Below are 19,321 nucleotides of genomic sequence, written 5' to 3' on the forward strand. Positions count from 1 at the left end.
GTGAAACGCTCTCCAGCTTTCGATCTCTTTGATCTTATTGGCTGTGGACGGAGGGATGCTGTACTGACTGTGTCTGCCTGTTTTCCTTCAGGTCCTCAGCTCGTTAGGCTACCACGTGGTCACGTTTGATTACAGAGGTGAGAAACAAGCCGAGTACAGCAGGCGGACAAACACAGCTGGCACACCTGTGTGACCTGTGTGTGTGTGTGTGTGTGTGTGTGTGTGCGCGCAGGTTGGGGCGATTCAGAAGGCTCGCCATCAGAGAGCGGGATGACATCAGACGCTCTCTTTATTTATGATTGGCTGAAGCGGCGGACAGACAAAACGCTGCCTCTTTACATCTGGGGACACTCTCTGGGAACAGGGTAACAACACACCTGTGTACCTGTTTCCTTTGCACGCACACCACTTACTGACCGCCCCTTTAAAGGTGACTCACTAATAGGGTGGCAGTGCTGTAAGACCCGCCCACATGAGAACAAGAAAGGAGAAAACGGTCACGGCTCAGCGTGTGTCTAATGCAGAGGGTGTGGGTGGATGTTGGACGGGTGGTGTCTTAGTGAGGCTTTGAATCATTCCTGCCACACCTTTCCAGCTTTACTCACGACTTCCGAAAGCCTTCTCAACATTCAGGCATCGAAAATGGAAATTAGCTCTAAAGTTTTATAGTGTGTGTGGTGGGGGGGGGTCACTGCTGCCCCTGCAGGACGTTAGAGGAACTGCAGGTTTCAGTCCCAGCAGCAACGAGGCTGAAGCAGATCCAAGGATTCCGATTTAATCCGAGTTTCTTTTCTTTCAGAGTGGCAACCAATGTGGTCAGACGGCTGTGTGACAGAGGTACACACACACACACACACACACACACACACACACACACACACACTTCTCTCTTTAGTGTGTGTGAAATGAGGGCTGGCTCAAGACTTTTGCACAGCACTGTGTGGATTAAAAATAGCAAAACAGCAGATTGAGAACGACATTAACTAAAACTCCCAGGAGTTTATTTCTGGGTTTAATTGGAGCGTCTCAGCAGCCGAGGATTGTGGGAAACGTAGCGTCAGGTACTAATGATGACATCGTTTCACAGGAAGTCCTCCTGACGCGCTCATCTTAGAGTCTCCTTTCACCAACATCAGAGAGGAGGCCAAGAGTCACCCCTTCTCCATGGTAACACACACAGACACACACACAGACGCACACACAGACGCACACAGCTCCTGCAGGTGTGTCTCACAGTGCGTGTGTGTGTTTCAGGTGTACCGGTACCTGCCCGGCTTTGATTGGTTCTTCCTGGACGCCATCACTGCCAACAACATCCGCTTCACCAGCGATGAGAAGTATGTACCTCAAAGCTCCTCCCACGTGAAACGTGTTTTCGAGCGGCGCCCGGCTGCTCGTCAGCAGCTCGCTACGTCGTTTTTAAAAAGCATGCGGCTGTTTGACCTGAATCAGCGTGCAGAGCGCCGCCTCCGAGCGTTTACTTGTTCTCGGGGTTCGGAGTAAATTCCTGAGTGGGCGGAACAGGAAACGTTTTTACCGTCTTTGGATAATTTTGGAGTTGATGTTAAATTGTCCGAGGAACATTTGGAGTTTCTCGTGAAGTTTAAACCGAATCGTTGATTTTATGTTTTCAGTCGAGCGGGTTTGACGGATGGAGCTTGATTGTTTTTAGACGCTGATCCTGGATCTGCTCGTGCAGCGTCAGAGAACAGACTTTCATTACAGCTGCTGACCTTCGACCCTGCAGACTAATCAGGAAATATTAGCTCGTTATGTGTGTGTGAATATCTGGTGATTCACACACACATAACCCAAACAGCAGCACCTAGTGGCTGTTAGAAGAACTGCAGTCCCTGAATGCAGCAGAGGCGTTTAATGTCCCTGAATGTTTGTGTGTCTGCAGCATGAACCACATCTCCTGTCCCGTGCTCATCCTCCACGCCGAGGACGACGGCGTGGTTCCTTTCCACCTCGGTAAGAAGGTAAGAAAGTGTGACCGAAGCATCTCCACCAATCTTAATAGAAACCGGAACGTTTCATGTTTTTAAAGAACGTTCTGATGTGGACGGAGGGTGGGAGCAGGAAGAGCCAGGCTCAGGGAGGGGCGGGTGGCGTCGAAGACGGGAGAGAGAGGCACGAGTTTCTGTGTGACCGATCTGTAGAGCCGCGCTGTGACGGTGTAGACCGGACGCAGCACGCCGTTTTTCCTGCAGTAGAAGAAGAAACTGAGACTAACCCGCCTCCTCTCCCTGCAGCTCTACTCGCTGGCGTCGCAGTCGAAGAGCCTGAGCGGTCACAAGGTTCAGTTCGTGCCCTTCCCCGCCGCGCTCGCCTACAAGCACAAGTTCATCTACAGGAGCCCGGAGCTGCCAAACATCCTCAGGTAGGATCAGCTCGCGGTGATGTCACGGTGAGCCGCGAAGCCGCGCTCACGCTGCTCTTTGTCTTCTCTTTCAGTGATTTCCTGGGCACAGCTCATCCCGTCGCACAGTGAGGACAGACAGGAAGTACTCGGATTACTCTCTGCACTCCACGACAGCCGCACCGCCGCGGCTCGTTTTGTCCTCGCATGACCTCGACACGTCATTCCTCCTTCTGTTAGCATTCCTCCCACAGCCGCGCTCGCGTCACAGCACGCAGGGTCGCCACGGCAACCGATGCTTTTAAAGAGTGGTGGCGTGAAGTTTTTAATATTTTTGTGTGATTGTGTCGAGTTTATCACTGGAACTTTGTGTCTGAAGGCCTGTTACAACTTGAATTAAATATTATTTGTTTTATTTGTCTTCATTTATCAGTTCTGCTGTTTGTTTCAAAAACATCTGAAAATGTTGATGTCAGCATTTCTTACAATGACTGAAATAAAGAGATTTTTATTTTTCAATGTAAAAATGCAAAAATATCCAAAAGTAATTAAAGTAAATGTTAAATCATCAGATGAAAGAAAAAATGTTAACAAGGAAATTTTGACGACGAAAATCTCGTTTAAAAACAAACAAACAGAAAATGAGTCGAGGACGAAGCTTTCTGTGTACAAAACATCAGGTTCATGTTTCTGTGGTGAAGGAAATAAAAACAGCAGCAGAAACAGATTCTGACGCGAAACCATTACCCACGAGACACCTGGGCGCTCACGCCGGGCCTCGAACAAGCAACTCAAAACCAAAATAACAACAACAATAATATTAATGAGCTCTGAGCTGATGATGATGCTCAGCTTCATCGAACACGATGATTTTTTTTAAACTAAAAGAAGATAAAAAAATAAAGATTTAGTTTTACAAGCTGCTTGGTTCCCTGAACGCACCGCCACAGACACGCGCTCGTTAGCTTATTTATGCTGTAATGTGATTGGATAGTGAGTAAACAGCTCTCTCGCTGTTTGACTCAAAGGCACGATTCTGCACAAATATATCCACCTGGACGTACAGGCAGGTGAGGAAGCTCACCTTTCCTTTCAAATTAAAAGCGGTTGATCCACAGCAAACACCTCATTCTTCTTCTAATGCAGGGGTCTGATGACGAGCGCATCTAAAATTTCCTCAGAGGTCAGTGTGCCGTATGACTGCATTAGCAATAAATTTAATAACGCTCTATATCAACAGTTACACACTATATAGAACAACTTCATAGAATCATATTTGTGCGCAGATGTTTGCAGCTGTCAGCGAATAGTTATCAGCTATTTAGAAACAAAAAAGACTTTTTATCCATAACAGCAAATGAACTGTACAACAGAAAATACAAATGCTATTTATGGTCTCCTCCCAACAATGATAAGAGAAATAAACTGGGCCAATATGGCATGTTTGTTAATACAGAGACACACATGTTAATGTGATCTCTGGTCTCCGAGTGTCCAGCATTCAGAGGCTACCTGAGGACTCATGTGAGAGAGAATCTGCTCACACAGACATGCAGAGCCAAATACTGTCAATAAGGCCTCTGCAATGTTCTGAAGACAGTTAAACCTGTCAGGTAGTGACGTCCAGCAGGTGAACATGCAGCTCCATGAACACGCACAGCTGTGGATTCCAGCTGCGTTCATAGTTCTGCGAACTTTGACCCCACAGAGTCGAGATTTTCAGTTCAATCAGCTGCATTTCGATGTCACATTAACTGGTATTAACTCAGCCAGTTAATACGAGACAAACCAGCTGCTCATTAAAGCTTTCTGGTTTGATCAGTCTCGGTCTACAGACGTATCCGTGTGTTTCCGTGGTGCTGATGCTGAGCCGACAGCTGCTGAAGCTTTTGAAGTGTCAGGATGTGGAAATTTCAACATCGCTTGAAAAAAACTGCCAGCTAACAACGTCCCTCTGACCACTGGTAGGCTAAGTTATTTTTAGCCAATTACAAGCTGAATCTGGTACTTGGGGTTGCTAAGATACCGTCATTAAGAAGCGGCACAACTAACGTGTCTATGCGAGCTGATTTGCAATGTGCACCGCTGGCCCGGCCATTTATTTTTTGATGCACCTTCTCAGATTAATTCACTGCGTGTCGTGCCCAGGGCTGGACTGGGACAAAAAAAACGGCATTTTGACTGGAGACCGGCCCCCCAGGTCTTAAAGCCATAAAGCCTTTGAATGAAAACAAATGCTGTTGTGACAGTGATGTGTAGTCTTGTTGGTTTATGTATGATTTCTATACATTTTACGTCAGATAAAAACTTTGGTTGTAAGATTCAGATAATTATTTAATAACAGACATTTTAAATGAGAATAAGAAAGTATGTCTTCGTGCCCCCCTCTCCCTGTTAATGCCCTACCTGCCCCCCTGGCAAAATTCCTACAGCAACACATTCCCACTGACTGTCTGACAGTTAACATCCAACATGAAACACGGACTGACGTCAACATCGTCGTTCTTCAGCTGATGAGAACAACAGAGATTCAGAAAGTGTCCTGAAGCCACAGCTTTCCTTATGAGTCATGAAAACCAGAGAAATATGAAACCCAGCTGATACAGTTTGGTCTGAAAACCTTTGAACGCACAAAACAGACTTTGTTTCACAGGAAAGTGCATCACAATGCATACTGTATTACTACATTTAAACTTTAATGCTTTAAAAGGTTTTAGAATAGTAAATGAAGGAGTTCACTGCAGGAAGGGCAGAGAAACGTCACGCCGAACTCCATTCTTAAAATTACGATTTCATGTCGTCGTGATGAACGTAACAGTAGTAAGATAAAACGTGACGTCAGGGATTATCGAGCTGATGGGCTAAACTCGGCGTACAGAGACCGAGCCGAGCGCGACTGCATGCGGGTGGCAGCACGTCTGTATGCGACCTCCTGCTGTCGACGGTCCAGCGCGGCGGGCTTTGTCGACGCGTGGATAAACGTGTCGGGTTGACACGTGAGCCGAATTAAAGCCCGGCTCCCGAGGATCCAGGAACCGTGGGGTCGGGATTTCTCTGCGGGTACATTTGCAGAACACGACTGGAACCATGCGGTCCCTTCCAGCCGGAAGCAGGGCTCGTGCCTACCTTCGGGTCGGTCTCAATTCAATTCAGTTTTATTTATATAGCGCCAAATCACAACAACAGTCGCCTCAAGGCGCTTTATAGCGTACAGTAGACCCTACAATAATACAGAGGAAACCCCAACAATCATATGACCTCCTATGAGCAGCACTTTGGCGACAGTGGGAAGGAAAAACTCCCTTTTAACAGGAAGAAACCTCCAGCAGAACCAGGCTCAGGGAGGGGCGGGGCCATCTGCTGTGATTGGTTGGGGTGAGAGAAGGAAGACAGGATAAAGACATGCTGTGGAAGAGAGACAGAGATTAATAACAGATATGATTCAATGCAGAGAGGTCTGTTAATACATAGTGAGTGAAGAAGAAACACCCAGTGCATCATGGGAATCCCCCGGCAGCCTACGTCTATTGCAGCATAACTAAGGGAGGATTCAGGGTCACCTGGTCCAGCCCTAACTATATGCTTTAGCAAAAAGGAAAGTTTGAAGCCTAATCTTGAAAGTAGAGATAGTGTCTGTCTCCTGAATCCAAACTGGAAGCTGGTTCCACAGAAGAGGGGCCTGAAAACTGAAGGCTCTGCCTCCCATTCTACTTTTAAATACTCTAGGAACAACAAGTAGGCCTGCAGAGCGAGAGCGAAGTGCTCTAATAGGCTGATATGGTACTACAAGGTCATTAAGATAAGATGGGGCCTGATTATTTAAGACCTTGTATGTGAGGAGCAGGATTTTGAATTCTGGATTTAACAGGAAGCCAAAACAGGAGAAATCTGCTCTCTTTCTAGTCCCTGTCAGGACTCTTGCTGCAGCATTTTGGATCAGCTGAAGGCTTTTCAGGGAGTTTTTTGGACTTCCTGATAATAATGAATCACAGTCGTCCAGCCTGGAAGTAATAAATGCATGAACTAGTTTGTCAGCGTCACTCTGAGACAGGATATTTCTAACTTTAGAGATGTTGCACAAATGGAAGAAAGCAGTCTGATATATTTGTTTAATATGTGCGTTGAAGGACATGTCCTGGTCAAACATGACTCCAAGGTTCCTCACAGCGTTACTGGAGGCCAAGGTAATGCCATCCAGAGGAAGAATCTGCTTAGATACCATATTTCTAAGCTTTTCAGGGCCGAGTACAATAACCTCAGTTTGATCTGAATTAAGAAGCAGAAAGTGTACTTACTCGTAGTAGTACTGCTGGGTTCGGATCCAGCGGCCCACCAGGTGGTCCCGGACGGCACGGGCCAGGGCGAAGTAGTAGTCCCGGGGCGTGGCCACGTTCCGGTCCTTCACCAGCGTGAAGTGCAAAGTCTTCTTGATCTCTGCGACGTCCGCGAGCCCCGCGATGCCGCGCACGCTGATCTGCTTCCGCCTCTCATGGTCGGTCAGCGGCACCGCCATGTTTCCGCTAAAGTACCCGGGTCACGGAGCGAGGGGAGCGGGGTGACCCGCAGACAGTGGGGACGCCTGTAAGAACAGCCAGAAGAGTAGCTACGGCCCCGCCCACCACACCAACACGGGGAGATCGTGGGGCGGGGCTTTATGAGTAGGGGGCGGGGCAATCAGCGGTACATTGAAAAAAAGAGTCCGCAGCGCTTTTACTTTCATGTACCTGGCTCCGTGTGTGACTGGATCAGCGGCAGCCGTCACGGCTCTGACGTGTCTGAGCAGGACTGCAAGCTCGTGACGTCACACACGTGTTTGAGGCTCAGGAGACACCTGGACCTGTGTGCTGGGCTCACCGTGAGTGGGAGGATTCTCACGGCGTGTTTAGTTTGAAATCACAGAATCTGCGCTCCAAAAAACAAAAGATGTTTGGGGATCTCATTTTCACCGAGGAGTGACTCCTCTTCAACTCACGCCATCTTTGAGTCTCTGCGTCATGACGTCACACCACGAGCGTCAGGGAACTCAGCGTGCATCCGAGTTTCCACAATAAAACGCTTCCTGTTCGAGCCGCCGCTGTGCTCAGGTGAGCTCCTCGTGCTCACAGGTACGCGGTGTGTCTCCTTAGTGTCCAGCGCGTGAGACCGGCCCAGGTCCACATCAGCGGGATCGAGTCCTCCTGTGACAGGTAGAGCTTCCACCTGCAGCTGGTTCCACTGGTTTTAATGGGAGTCCAGCAGCAGGCACACGCGGAGGCACACAAACACACGCGCACAGTTCAAAACTTAAACTGGGTCTGAAGCCACAAGGAGCGCTGACCCCGCCCCCTGCAGCCCTCAGCCTCCTGCAGGGTTGAAAACTCAGCAAGGAAAATCGCTATTGGCTGTCCTAAAAGTCGCTAAATGACGTCATCGCCTAATTTGCATAATTGGTCATGCTAATGTAATTGTAACGTTGTCGGAGAGAGAAATAACATCGTGGAAGAGACAAAGTGAGTAAAAACGTCCTAAATGCATTTAGTTTGTTTAGAACTACAAATTAAATTTCTTTTAGCAATTATTGTTTTTTGTAATGCCACAATTCCAACCCCGCAAAAGTGACCTGAAGTAGGCGCTCTGGTGGAGTTACAGTGTGTGTGTGTGTGTGTGTGTGTGTGTGTGTTTATAAGTAGTTTTAAACCTTGTGATCCACAAAACAGCATCACAGTAAAAGAAGAACTGACTGCGTTACAGTCAGTGCAGGAGCAGCGGCTTCGCTCATGCGCGGTTCATTTGCAGTTTGGGCGCACAGGTGTGAACGTCTCCTGCCCTGATAGCAGCTGGGGGAGGACTTTCCTCCCCCTGTGAGCGCTTTGGCGCGGGTGAGGTGCCCACGGCAGCACCGCTGCTTGTTGAGAGTAAGAGCGATACGCGCTTTCACGTCAAAAAGTCGTCATAAATAAGTCTCCAGATTTGTTGCTTGTCCCTTTTTAGAAAATAAAGTCGCTAAGGGGTCTGAAAACTCACTAAATATAGGGACAAAGTCGCTAAGTTGGCAACACTGGCTTCCTACTGAGAGGAGAAGGCCACTGAGGTCAAAGGTCTCCTGCAGATCAGCCACACTCTTCTGTGGGTGATCCTCCAGCTCGTGAAGGTTTCCAAACTTTAACTTTCCCACAAAAACGTTTTTAGAGTTCATTTTGACACCAATGATCCGAACTCGCTCCAGACGAGTAGGAGAGGGTTTATAGTGTGTGTGTGTGTGTGTGTGTGTGTGTGTGTGTGTGTGTGGCTTCCTGCAGTCAGGATGTCGACCACGTCTCAGAAGCACCGGGACTTTGTTGGAGAGCCGATGGCGGACAAACCTGTGACGGCTCTGTCAGGCATCGGAGAGACTCTGGGGAAGAAGCTGGAGGAGAATGGCTTCGACAAGGTACACACACACACACACACACACACACACACACACACACACACACACACACACACACACACACACACACACGGCAGCTTCACTGCTGCTGAAATCTGAAGGTCTGCTGAGATGAACTCATTCAAAGCCTCTGACTTTTCAAACCGTGTGCTGTGTAGTCAGGTTGTAGTTCTGTTGGAGCATTTTAACGACCTCACATGACCAATAATATGGCTGCTGTGAGGTACTAACAGAGCGTCCAAGAAGGCGGAGCTCCAGGTTTGGTACACGGTGAAATTCAAGGATTTTGATTGGATGTTACTGAGCACTGATCAGCAGGTATCAGAGTCTGTGTGATGCTCCTGTGGGTTCTAGCATTAGCTGCTAACTGAGAGCACAAACACGGTCCACAGGTTCAGTTCAAGTGAAGCTAGCAGACAGCTAGCAGCTACAACTGCCTGTGTCACCCTCCACCTTTTAGGCAGACAGGCCACGCCCCTGATGATGCAAACTCAAACCCTGAATAGAATCCAAATAGCTGACTTATAAAGACAGGCTCCCTCTGTGCAGTTATAACGGAGGAAATTATCCACAGAGACTGTAACTGGACTGACTCACTGCTGTGTGTGTGCGTGTGTGCGTGTGTGCGTGTGTGTGTGTGTGTGTGCGTGTGTGCGTGTGTGTGTGTGTGCTTGCTTTCAGGCATATGTGGTTCTCGGTCAGTTCCTGCTCTTGAGGAAAGACACAGAGATGTTCACCGATTGGCTCAAAGACTCCATCGGCGCCAACTCTCGCCAGGCCAGTTCCTGCGCTCAGTGCCTGAAGGAGTGGTGTGATGCCTTCCTCTGAGGTGCCGCCTCTTCACAAAAACCACACCTGCGTTTGCTCACTTCCTGTTTCGGAGGCTTCTGATGGCTCTGCTGCTGTTAGGTGGTTTGAGGTGGACTTCCTGCAGGAGCGCTGTGATGTCACAGCGCTCTGCCAGGTGTCTGTTTACCTGTTTTATGAGTTTGTTTCACTGAAGAACGTTTACATGAATAAAAGCTTTGTCTCCACGGCTTGCTGTCTTCTTTCTGAGTCCACCATAAAAACATCGAAGCCTCCGTATGACAGGGTACAGCGCCACCTGCTGCTGGATTTGTAGATGTGTTTGTGTTCAGGCACGAGTACATGTGTGACATCATCCTGTGACATCATCCTGTGACATCATCCTGTGACATCATCCTGTGACATCATGCACGTACAGTGACACAGATAGCTTGAAGAGTTAGTTCTTGAAAAGCTGTGAACACACTGCTTTTAACGTGTCCACAGTCTGTGTTTCTTCTTATTTCTGGATTATTTATGGTTGAGAAGACAAAACCATGTTTTCAGTATTTTTTTTTACAGTCCCAGGTGTTTGTAAGTTAAAGACCCTACAATACTGTCCCACTGAGGGGCAGCCACCTGCTGTGTAAATCTGGCAGTGAGGCCAAAGGACCAAAGACGAGGTTCAAAATCCATTTTTGGATACTGAATCAAAGCAGAAACGTCCAGGTTCCCGTTCTCAGACCTGGGCTGTTCCTCCAGCTCCAACAGCGAGCTGAACCCGGCAGGCTGTCTCCCTCAGGGAGGCGCTGTGAAGTCCTGACTCCATCTCTAAGGCGGAGCCCAGCCACGCTTCAGGGACCATAGCTGAGGGTGGAGCTCGCCCAGTCACTCTCCTCACTCGTGAATTGATTAAATAATCAAGAGAGCTCAGTGACGTCTGCATGAACAGGACCCATAATAATAACTGTGGTAACGTCAGGGACCGAGCAGAAAGGACACAGCTGCTTCATTCAAAAAAGGGATTTTATTGACCCCAAAATATGAAAATCTATTCAACACAGCCAAAAAACTTCAACAGGCAGAACAATAAAAGAGTTCAACTCAATAAACTAAACTCAAGATTAACAAAACCTTCTTCTGTTTCCTGCTCAGGATGCCGATGATCACTCAGAAGCACCTTTGTCAGCGACCCGTGTTAGAGAAACTGGAGATGAATTATATAATGTTAAATTACTATTAAACAAATGACTGACTAAGTATTTTAGACTTTAGTTTACTTCAGTCATATTCCATATAAATCAGGTATCATACAAAAATAAAAACAGCTTCAAATACAGTCATGACTTTAAGGACTTAACATTACTTCAGTTATACTACACCAACATCTGTTATACTTTGGCACTAAGGGAACACTGAATGACCTGCTGGTTCTTGTCCATAAACTACTCGTCTAAGATGACCACAGAGTAAAAGATCTCTGAGCAACATTATGCAACATCTCAGGCACTGTTGCCCCGATCAGATCAGTGAGCTGGGATCTTTTATTCCGAACATGAACTACTGTTACAGCAACAGACATGGACACAACAACTCAATGTCCACTATGTGAAGGAGCCGAACACATGCCTGCTCCTCTCGCTGACTGAGATAAACTGCTGGCATGTTTGTTTTCCATCTATACTGTCCAGTCTCTGCTGGACGTGGTACAGCTTCTGTAAACTAATGTCCTGGCTGCTCGAGGCTCCGTTTTCTCTGACAGTTTCAATCAAAATGAGAAACGATGCTCTTGTGACCCGTGGTAAGTACCTATTTAAAATAGGACAGAGCCGTAGGCGCACAAAGGGTTTAATTTTTAATACAAAATAAAAGTAACAGTATAACAGCTGCACCTAAAAACAATTAAAAACTTTACTTTATTGAAAACGATAAAACTGTATGATTGCCCGTGAGACAGGGGAACCGGGGAAGCGTTTAATAACAAATCGACACAACACACACATTAAAAAGGGACGACAACTCACACATAACCCCAAATGGGGAAGACACTCTAGGAAAAGAGAGCAAAGCTTCAGTGCCGTCTTCACTCGGGCCCACCGCGGCAAAACGCGGCAAGACAAAAAAAAGGATTTGTTTTCCACGCAGCGCCTTCACCGTCTGCAGCGATATCCCTCTCTCTCTCTCCCTCCCTCCCTACAATGAAAACAATAATGGCCCAAGAATAGATCCCTGCGGTACCCCCATGGCAGAGGGACCAGAGAGGATGAGGCCAAACCCAACTTAACACAAAAGCTCCTGAGAGATATGATTTTATCCACGAAAGTGCCCGGCAGGAAATTCCTACACAATGCTGTAATCGAGAGATCAGCAGGTCGTGATCCACCGTGTCGAATGCAGCAGTCATATCCAATAGAACAAGCACTGCATGTTTACCACAGTCCGTTGCTACCATAATGTTGTTCACGACCTTTATGAGAGCCGTCTCTGTGCTGTGAAACGGCTTAAAGCTCAGGGATGGGTCTGAAGTCATAATTGAAGTGTCCGAGCCTGGTTTCTTAAGTTGGGGATGGATAACTGCATGTTTAAACTCACTCAGTACTTGACCTGACAAGAGGCTGGTAGTGATTATGTTCAGAACATGTGGTCCAACAGTAGGAAACACTTTGGTTCCTATGAGCAGAGTGAAAATTGAAGTGTGTTCCTCACCAACAGGGGGCAGTGTTTACCACACAGTGCTACCTGGTTTCCTTGTAAAGCAGCCGGGTGTCCATCAGAGAGCTGCTTATCCCTGCACGGCTCTCTAAAGAGGGTTTCCCTCGATTGGAGCCTCAGCTATTAGGCAGCAGTATTCCTCCCAGCAGGAAGGACCTGTTTGAGCTTCCATGAAAGCAAAACAGAGGTAATTATATTCAGGCCTAATAATACCTCACGCAGCCCGCTTATTAATTATGGTTGGCTTGGGTCAGTCATCAAACAGCACGTCCCAAATCTGGGACACATCACTCGGAGCTTAAATTTAACAAACAGATCACTTCTGTGTTGCCAAAAAGCGTTTTGCAGTTAAGGCAGTTTTGTTGGGGCGCGGCTTGGAGAAACTCGGCTTGACTATTGTAACGCACTTTACAGCCAAGCGCCCGTCTCTTAACTGGTGCACAGGCTTGAACATATCTCACCTATCCTGTCCTCCTTCATCAACTTCCTGTTTATCTCAGAATTAATTTCAAAGGCCTAACGTTGGCTTATAAATGCCTCCATCCCTTTCTGATGTACTCCAGCCCCGTGTTCCCTCGCAGGCCGACCAGCTGCTTTTGGTTGTTCCAGAAACCAGGTTGGACTTTATGGGGGAAAAAAGCTTTTTCAGTTGAGGCGCCCAAACTTTAAATATTAGACACACTTCCTGCTTTTAAGTCTCTTTTGAAAACATCGTTTCCCCACCGCGTTTGGAGCGCTGTGAGTAGATGTGCTCTTTTTATTTTATGTGAGCGGTTTTACCATTTATCTGTTTTTTGTTTTTGTTCAGTACTTTAGGAAAACTTATGAATAAATTGGATCTAAATTTGATGACTCGTACGCTGCAGCCGAGGATTCGCTCGTGCGCAGAGATCCCATCAGACCTGATGGCGTTGGACTGAGACGCCGCTCCTGCTGCGGCGATGCTGACGTCTCAGGAAACGACTGAAGAACACTTTCACGCAGCTCTTCGTATGAATGACGCTGAGATGAGATGAAATCATCTTTGGAGGTTTCTCATTAAGTGATTTAGTGTTCGAGCTCGTCTGTGGGAACTTTTGGGACCAAAACATTTTCCTGTGAATCAAATCTCAGAAATCAGCTGATTTTCAGCACAGAGCAGGTCAAAGGTCGTCCAGGTGAGAACATGATGTACAAACGTAAAAAGCGCATCTTTATTCGTTTTCATCATACAATAAATAAATGTTTTAGTCAAGAGAAAAAATAGAAAATAACAAAGAACAGAATTCTATAAAAAGCCGTACAGCGACTGCAGACACACAGGAAGACGTCTCTGTAAACCGTCATCAACGTTCATCCCGACACTCAAACAGGTAAACGTCACAGGAAGTGTCAGACGTCTCCAGCAGCCAATCAGGTGCCTTCATACGTCAGGTAAACAAAATGATCAATAAATAGATTTTAAAAATGGAGGGGTTCTTCTGTTTGTCAGCGGACGAAGGAAAAGTGAAATGAGAAAGGATGGAAAAACCTCCTGATCACGTATGTAAACGCCACAGGAAGTGAGGTCAGAGCTGAGGTTAAAGGGAGCTGAGGTTAAGGACCTCCTGCCGTTTCCCTCCGTTACAGAGAGCCCAGCGCTGCCCAGTGTCACCGAGATGGACCAATCAGAGCAAATTACTGCTCTTACATCAGCAAACAGAGGAAGACACCAGGACGCCTTTAAACGCCGCGTGTGTCACGTGAAAGCAGGAAACCTGGTTTTCTGAATCTGCAGCTCGCCAGCTTGATGCTCCTCTTCATCTTCATCTGACCCTGAAAATCTCCCAACATCCTCCTCTCCAAGCTCGTGTCACAAACCAGGAACTCTGTGAGGATTCATGAAGCTTCAAACATGCAGTGAGTGAAAGAAACCGTCTGTGCTCCACCCGGATGAGCGAGGGCAGGTGTGGTGAGCAGGTGGAACCAGTGCGAGGAGGAATGCTGGGAGAGGCTGGATCAGTGCTCGGGGGACATTCCAGCCTGATGACTGAAGAGGAGGCTGAAACCAGCCCTCATCATCACTGAAACATGGAAAGCATCAAAGGGCAGATAAACTATGAAGGTTATGTGTAGCTGTGTGTTGGCCCCGCCCCCTCACAGTGTCATTCACAGGTTTTTCCATCCTGTCCAGTAAAGACTGGTAAAAAAAAGTAAAGGTCATGTTCTAGCAGCTTCAGTTTTTAACCTCCTGGCTGGTTCTGCTGGTTTTACTGGGTTTTGGTGGTCTTGGCGTCGGGGCGCAGGTACGTCTGGTAGAAGAAGTTGGAGAAGAGCAGCAGGTAGCTGAAGTACATGAGGGCGGCCCAGACGATGTTGTCCAGGCTGGAGGGGCAGTCTCCCTGCTGCATCCAGCGGTACACCAACGTGCTCACCGCCACGCCCATCGCCATCTGAGCGATCTGAGCGCTGGTGATCAGCACGGCAAAGGGGCGGGGCACGCGCAGCCCGGCGGCACGGGCCGCGTAGTAGCTGTACATGAGCGCGTGCACGGTGTAGTTCATGGTCATGAACCAGCCGCCGCCGGCCACCATGTCTTTGTAGGAGTACCAGGAGTAGAGCAGCACGGTGATGTGGTGGTACCAGTGCAGGAAGAGCAGCTTCTGCTTCCTCAGCACGATGAACGCCGTGTCGCCTGCAAACAAAGCTCACGTTAGTCACACGTTTCATCTCGGCGCCGCTACAAGGCTATAAAAGCTAACGCACTGACCGAGCTCTGGAGCCTTGCTGAGGACGAAGGCGTACGCCCAGAACTTGCTGACCGGGCCGTTGTAGAAGCTCCGGTCACAGATGGACTGTCTGAAGCCGCTGGAGCTCAGGATGTGGAACATGTAGGGACCGGTCCGGATCGCCCCGATGATGCTGCAGAGAACCGGAAACAAATCCATCAGAGCACAGAAACAAGGACATGAGCAGAAACACGGCGTGGCCACTCAGAGCAGCACTACCCTGAAGACGCCCTCAGTGCGTGTGCGTTTGTGTGTCTGTGTGCGTTTTGGTTCTTACTATCCTGGTAGGGACCAAAATCATTTTTCACAAACTGTGGTTTTAGGGTCATAATTGGGTCATGGTCATGTAAGCTTATAGCTAAAGCAGTAAGTCAACCCTAACCCAGGATAGCAAACTGTTGTGTGTCTGTGAGGAAGTGAGGCTCCTTTTAAAGGTTCATTCTGCTGATTTTCATCTTTGTGTTTACAGCAGCTTCATGTTTCCTGACGGCGGCCATGACTCCGCCCACATCTCTATTGTTCTCACACAGGTGAAAAAACAAACACACCTGAGCCGCAGGTACCTCTGGAGCAGGTTACCACGGGGACAGCATGCTGGCTGTGCACAAGTGTTGATTCAGCAAGAATGCAATGCAAAGCATGCCTGTGGTTACCATGGAGACTGTCAGTGTTTCACTCTGCAGCGTCTCTACGAGACTGAAGGAATTTTCTCCTTTGTTGAAAACACCGTACAAGCGCGTGCATGCCCCGCCCACCCGGGATTCACTGCTTTGAGCGTTTCGTTCATTTGTAGCCTGACGGTGTGATCAGTGACATCACTGAGAGGACTGAGTCCCGCCACGATCAACACTGACAGCTCTTTTATGGTGATGTAGTGGGAGGAGCTTCAGACCATCACAGCGTGGCTGAACGTCTCGTTTTAGGTGTCACTTATGCGTGGTTAACTCTGTGAAGGTGACCAATCACAGAGCAAGGAACGAGTCCCGCTGTCCGTGGAGTGCGTGTGAGTGTGTGCACGTGTGAGGAGTGTTACCTGAAGATGGCGAGGCTCAGTGACCAGAGGATGAGCGGCCGGCGCAGGTTGAGCTTGGGGCGTGTCTTCATGTAGTGCTGCCCTCCAAAGACCAGGGCGACGTACAGCGCGCAGAACACGAACGAGCTCTTCCTGCAGGAGCAAACACTCGTTTAGTCCGGAGCTTAAACGTTTTTGGATTCAGGGGAAAAAAATCATTTGTTTTGGTGGCAGCAGAGTTTCCTCACGAGCCTGAAGGTTGCATCATTTTTAAATACAGCAGCTGGCGCATGCGCACATCACCGGGTGTGTTCCTATCACAGTTATGAGCAAGTCAAATATTTCACGTCGCATCATGCGCGTCGCTCGCGGAGGGCTCGGCAGGGCGGGACTAAAGCAAATACAACCGTGACGTCACTGGCCAAGCGGCTCACCTGCGGTACACCTGCGTGCTCCACTGACCACACGTCCTTACGTAAGGCTCTGGAAGTTTCTCGGCAGGTGTGTACCCGGAGAAAGTATCCGTGCGTGCGCCCCACCAAACCCCGTTCAAAAACAGTTCGTTTCTGCGGTTCCTCCCGGTCTGCGCTTAAAGCGGCTTTTAAACTGAATGAGTCCGAGTGTCGTGAAAAACCCACACCGCCCCATCTATCCCGCTATCACGGCACACAAATCACGCTCTCTACCGACACAGAGCTGGTCCTCCCGGTACGTGCCGCTACCGGGCAGGTGAGACACTTTTGGTGAACCGGATCGGGGGGATTCCTGGGTGTATCCCGAAACCAAGGCTGTACCCCGAGTGTCCCAGTGAAACGAAGAGCACCTTTAAAAACGCAATAACTTTACAAAGTCGAACCTTTTACATGAGAATCAACAGGATGGATTCTCATTTAATTTAATTGATTTAATTTAATTTAATTGATTTAATTTAATTTTGCCGTTTTTCGAGATGACGCGTCCGGTCCCGGAGAAACTTGCCGGGACCGTCTCGGGGTTTCGGTCGGAAGCTGAAGCGGGACTCACCAGTTGGCCTGCATCCACTCGATCGCTCCCCGCTCGTCGAAGCGCTGCTCGAAGCTGTACTCGGACAGCCGGAAGTCCGTCCCGTTCACCGGCAGCATCTCTGGTTCTCTCAGACTTCAGTAACGACGGCAAAGCGAGAGGACGCTCGGAGCCCGCCTGCAGTCTGTCCGCTCGCCTCTCTGCGGCCCTATTAAACAGACCTGCGGAGGGGGCGGGGCCTCCGGACTCACCTCTCTGCGTTTCATTCATACTTCAGTGACGTGTTCATCCTTCACTGCCATGAAAAGTTCAGCTGGCTTTAAGCGTGACCCAAATGCCCGAGGAAGGACATCGGGGTCACCAGCCGCCTTTTACAGGTGTGAATGTCTGAGCACCTTAGTGTTGGATCACTCCTCTAAGCCCTGACCCCTGACCCCAGATTCAGCAGAGTCCTGTTCTGTTCTGTGATGATGTATCAGTGTTTGATCCGTTTCTGATCACTCCCTGTAGGAAACCAAACAAAGTGCATTCTGGGTAAACTCCCAGGGCTCATTTGGGACAGATGTCAGCTCAGAACAGGGCAGAGCTGATGTTACAACCCTGAGTATTATGTAAACCTACCTGCCCTGCTGCCTCCTAACCCTAGTTTTTTTTTTCCTTTTCTCTTCTTTTTCTTTCTTCTTTATTTTTCAATTATAAGTTAAAATGTGACAGCAAAGAAAGTGTAAAAAGGCATACTACTGTTATGTTCAACAGCTGTCCCAATACAAGAGATAATAATAATAAAAAAGAACAGGGCAGAGCAGGTAACAGGTCTCCTTTACCTGCATATAGAGGCCGGGGCCATCTTCCAGCTGAGGGTCCCTGTGTTAAGCTGACAGTGTGAATGCATGACGCCATTAGATGTGATAAAGCCCCGCCCCCCGCCTTCTGCTGACGTCTGCAGCAGAACAAACTGATAATCAGACTCTGCAGTCACAAACTCTTCGTTCCACATCAGCAGATTATCAGCACGCGGACATGATCCCGTTTATAGAGGTGAACAAGTGTTGTGTGTGTGTGTGTTGGGGGAAGGGGGTCTGTGTATGTTCAGAGTATGATGAGCAGATGAAACACCTTGATAGAAATGAGTAAGAGCACACCTGCACAGGTGTCTCTTCAGCTTCATCTATCAGCAGCATGACCTCCTGAGGCTGGATTCCCTCCAGTGGGCGGTGCTCCGACAGCTGCAGGTTACAGACAGATGTGACAGGAAGAGTTCAAAGTGAACTTAGTGCAGCGTGAGGCCTCGCTGCAGGTGAGCCAGGGCTGATTTTCTCAGGTGTGAGGAAGTAAAAGCAGGAGTAACTGTTCCTGTTTCAGACACAGTGAGAGACTCGTTAATGCCCTCGCTGTAACGTTCTCGCTGTAACGTTCTCGCTTTAACGTTCTTCCTGTAATGTTCTCGCTGTAACGTTCTCGCTTTAACGTTCTCGCTGTAACATTCTCGCTGTAACATTCTCGCTGTAACGTTCTCCCTGTAACGTTCTCGCTTTAACGTTTCTTCCTGTAACGTTCTCACTTTAACGTTCTCGCTGTAACGTTCTCCTTTTCTCGCTTAACGTTCTTCCTGTAACGTTCTCACTTAACATTCTCGCTGTAACGTTTTCGCTGTAACGTTCTCCCTGTACGTTCTCCCTGTAACGTTCTCGCTAACGTTCTCCCTGTAACGTTCTCGCTTTAACGTTCTTCCTGTAACGTTCTCCCTGTAACGTTCTCGCTTTAACGTTCTCCCTGTAACATTCTCGCTGTAACGTTCTCCCTGTAACGTTCTCCCTGTAACGTTCTCGCTTTAACGTTCTTCCTGTAACGTTCTCACTTTAACGTTCTCGCTGTAACGTTCTCCCTGTAACGTTCTCGCTTTAACGTTCTTCCTGTAACGTTCTCACTTTAACATTCTCGCTGTAACGTTTTCGCTGTAACGTTCTCCCTGTAACGTTCTCCCTGTAACATTCTCGCTGTAACGTTCTCCCTGTAACGTTCTCCCTGTAACGTTCTCGCTTTAACGTTCTCGCTGTAACGTTCTCCCTGTAACGTTCTCCCTGTAACGTTCTCGCTTTAACGTTCTTCCTGTAACGTTCTCGCTGTAACGTTCTCGCTGTAACGTTCTCGCTTTAACGTTCTTCCTGTAACGTTCTCGCTGTAACGTTCTCGCTTTAACGTTCTCGCTGTAACGTTCTCGCTGTAACGTTCTCCCTGTAACGTTCTCGCTGTAACGTTCTCCCTGTAACGTTCTCCCTGTAACGTTCTCG

General features: G+C 48.3%; 4 protein-coding genes across 8 annotated transcripts in view; 2 read left to right on the forward strand and 2 right to left on the reverse strand.

The window, feature by feature from the left end:
• abhd12 (abhydrolase domain containing 12, lysophospholipase) overlaps positions 1 to 2,737 on the forward strand; it is a 9,320-nt gene extending 6,583 nt beyond the window's left edge. For all 4 annotated transcript variants that reach the window (XM_040033770.1, XM_040033768.1, XM_040033769.1 and 1 more), the window contains 8 exons: positions 92 to 137; positions 233 to 365; positions 800 to 837; positions 1,088 to 1,167; positions 1,255 to 1,337; positions 1,904 to 1,982; positions 2,256 to 2,383; positions 2,458 to 2,737. In XM_040033770.1, coding sequence (XP_039889704.1) covers positions 92 to 137; positions 233 to 365; positions 800 to 837; positions 1,088 to 1,167; positions 1,255 to 1,337; positions 1,904 to 1,982; positions 2,256 to 2,383; positions 2,458 to 2,494 — 624 coding nt within the window. In that variant the 3' untranslated portion in view covers positions 2,495 to 2,737. The remainder of the gene's footprint in view (positions 1 to 91; positions 138 to 232; positions 366 to 799; positions 838 to 1,087; positions 1,168 to 1,254; positions 1,338 to 1,903; positions 1,983 to 2,255; positions 2,384 to 2,457) is intronic.
• gins1 (GINS complex subunit 1 (Psf1 homolog)) overlaps positions 1 to 7,143 on the reverse strand; it is a 16,228-nt gene extending 9,085 nt beyond the window's left edge. Inside the window, exon 1 of the mRNA XM_040033788.1 lies at positions 6,658 to 7,143. Coding sequence (XP_039889722.1) covers positions 6,658 to 6,875 — 218 coding nt within the window. The 5' untranslated portion in view covers positions 6,876 to 7,143. The remainder of the gene's footprint in view (positions 1 to 6,657) is intronic.
• A 263-nt stretch (positions 7,144 to 7,406) lies between these two features.
• LOC120734805 (barrier-to-autointegration factor-like protein) lies at positions 7,407 to 9,808 on the forward strand. 2 transcript variants are annotated; one of them, XM_040033797.1, is made up of 3 exons: positions 7,407 to 7,548; positions 8,641 to 8,771; positions 9,453 to 9,807. In XM_040033797.1, exons 2-3 carry the CDS (start codon positions 8,646 to 8,648, stop codon positions 9,597 to 9,599), a joined length of 273 nt encoding a protein of 90 aa, XP_039889731.1. In that variant the 5' UTR covers positions 7,407 to 7,548; positions 8,641 to 8,645; the 3' UTR covers positions 9,600 to 9,807. The 2 variants fall into 2 exon arrangements, with proteins under 2 accessions (XP_039889731.1, XP_039889732.1); XM_040033798.1 differs by lacking the exon at positions 7,407 to 7,548 and adding an exon at positions 7,806 to 7,851 and having other exon boundaries at positions 9,453 to 9,808.
• Positions 9,809 to 13,438: 3,630 nt separating this feature from the next.
• elovl6l (ELOVL family member 6, elongation of long chain fatty acids like) lies at positions 13,439 to 17,323 on the reverse strand. Its single transcript, XM_040033787.1, has 4 exons — positions 17,052 to 17,323; positions 16,050 to 16,181; positions 14,998 to 15,149; positions 13,439 to 14,922 (listed from the first exon to the last, which is right to left on the reverse strand). Exons 1-4 carry the CDS (start codon positions 17,147 to 17,149, stop codon positions 14,498 to 14,500), a joined length of 807 nt encoding a protein of 268 aa, XP_039889721.1. The 5' UTR covers positions 17,150 to 17,323; the 3' UTR covers positions 13,439 to 14,497.
• Positions 17,324 to 19,321: the final 1,998 nt, after the last annotated feature.

This window comes from Simochromis diagramma, unplaced genomic scaffold (genome assembly GCF_900408965.1).
Source record: "Simochromis diagramma unplaced genomic scaffold, fSimDia1.1 OVJJ01000176.1, whole genome shotgun sequence".
In the NCBI taxonomy this organism is placed as follows: Eukaryota; Metazoa; Chordata; class Actinopteri; order Cichliformes; family Cichlidae; genus Simochromis; species Simochromis diagramma.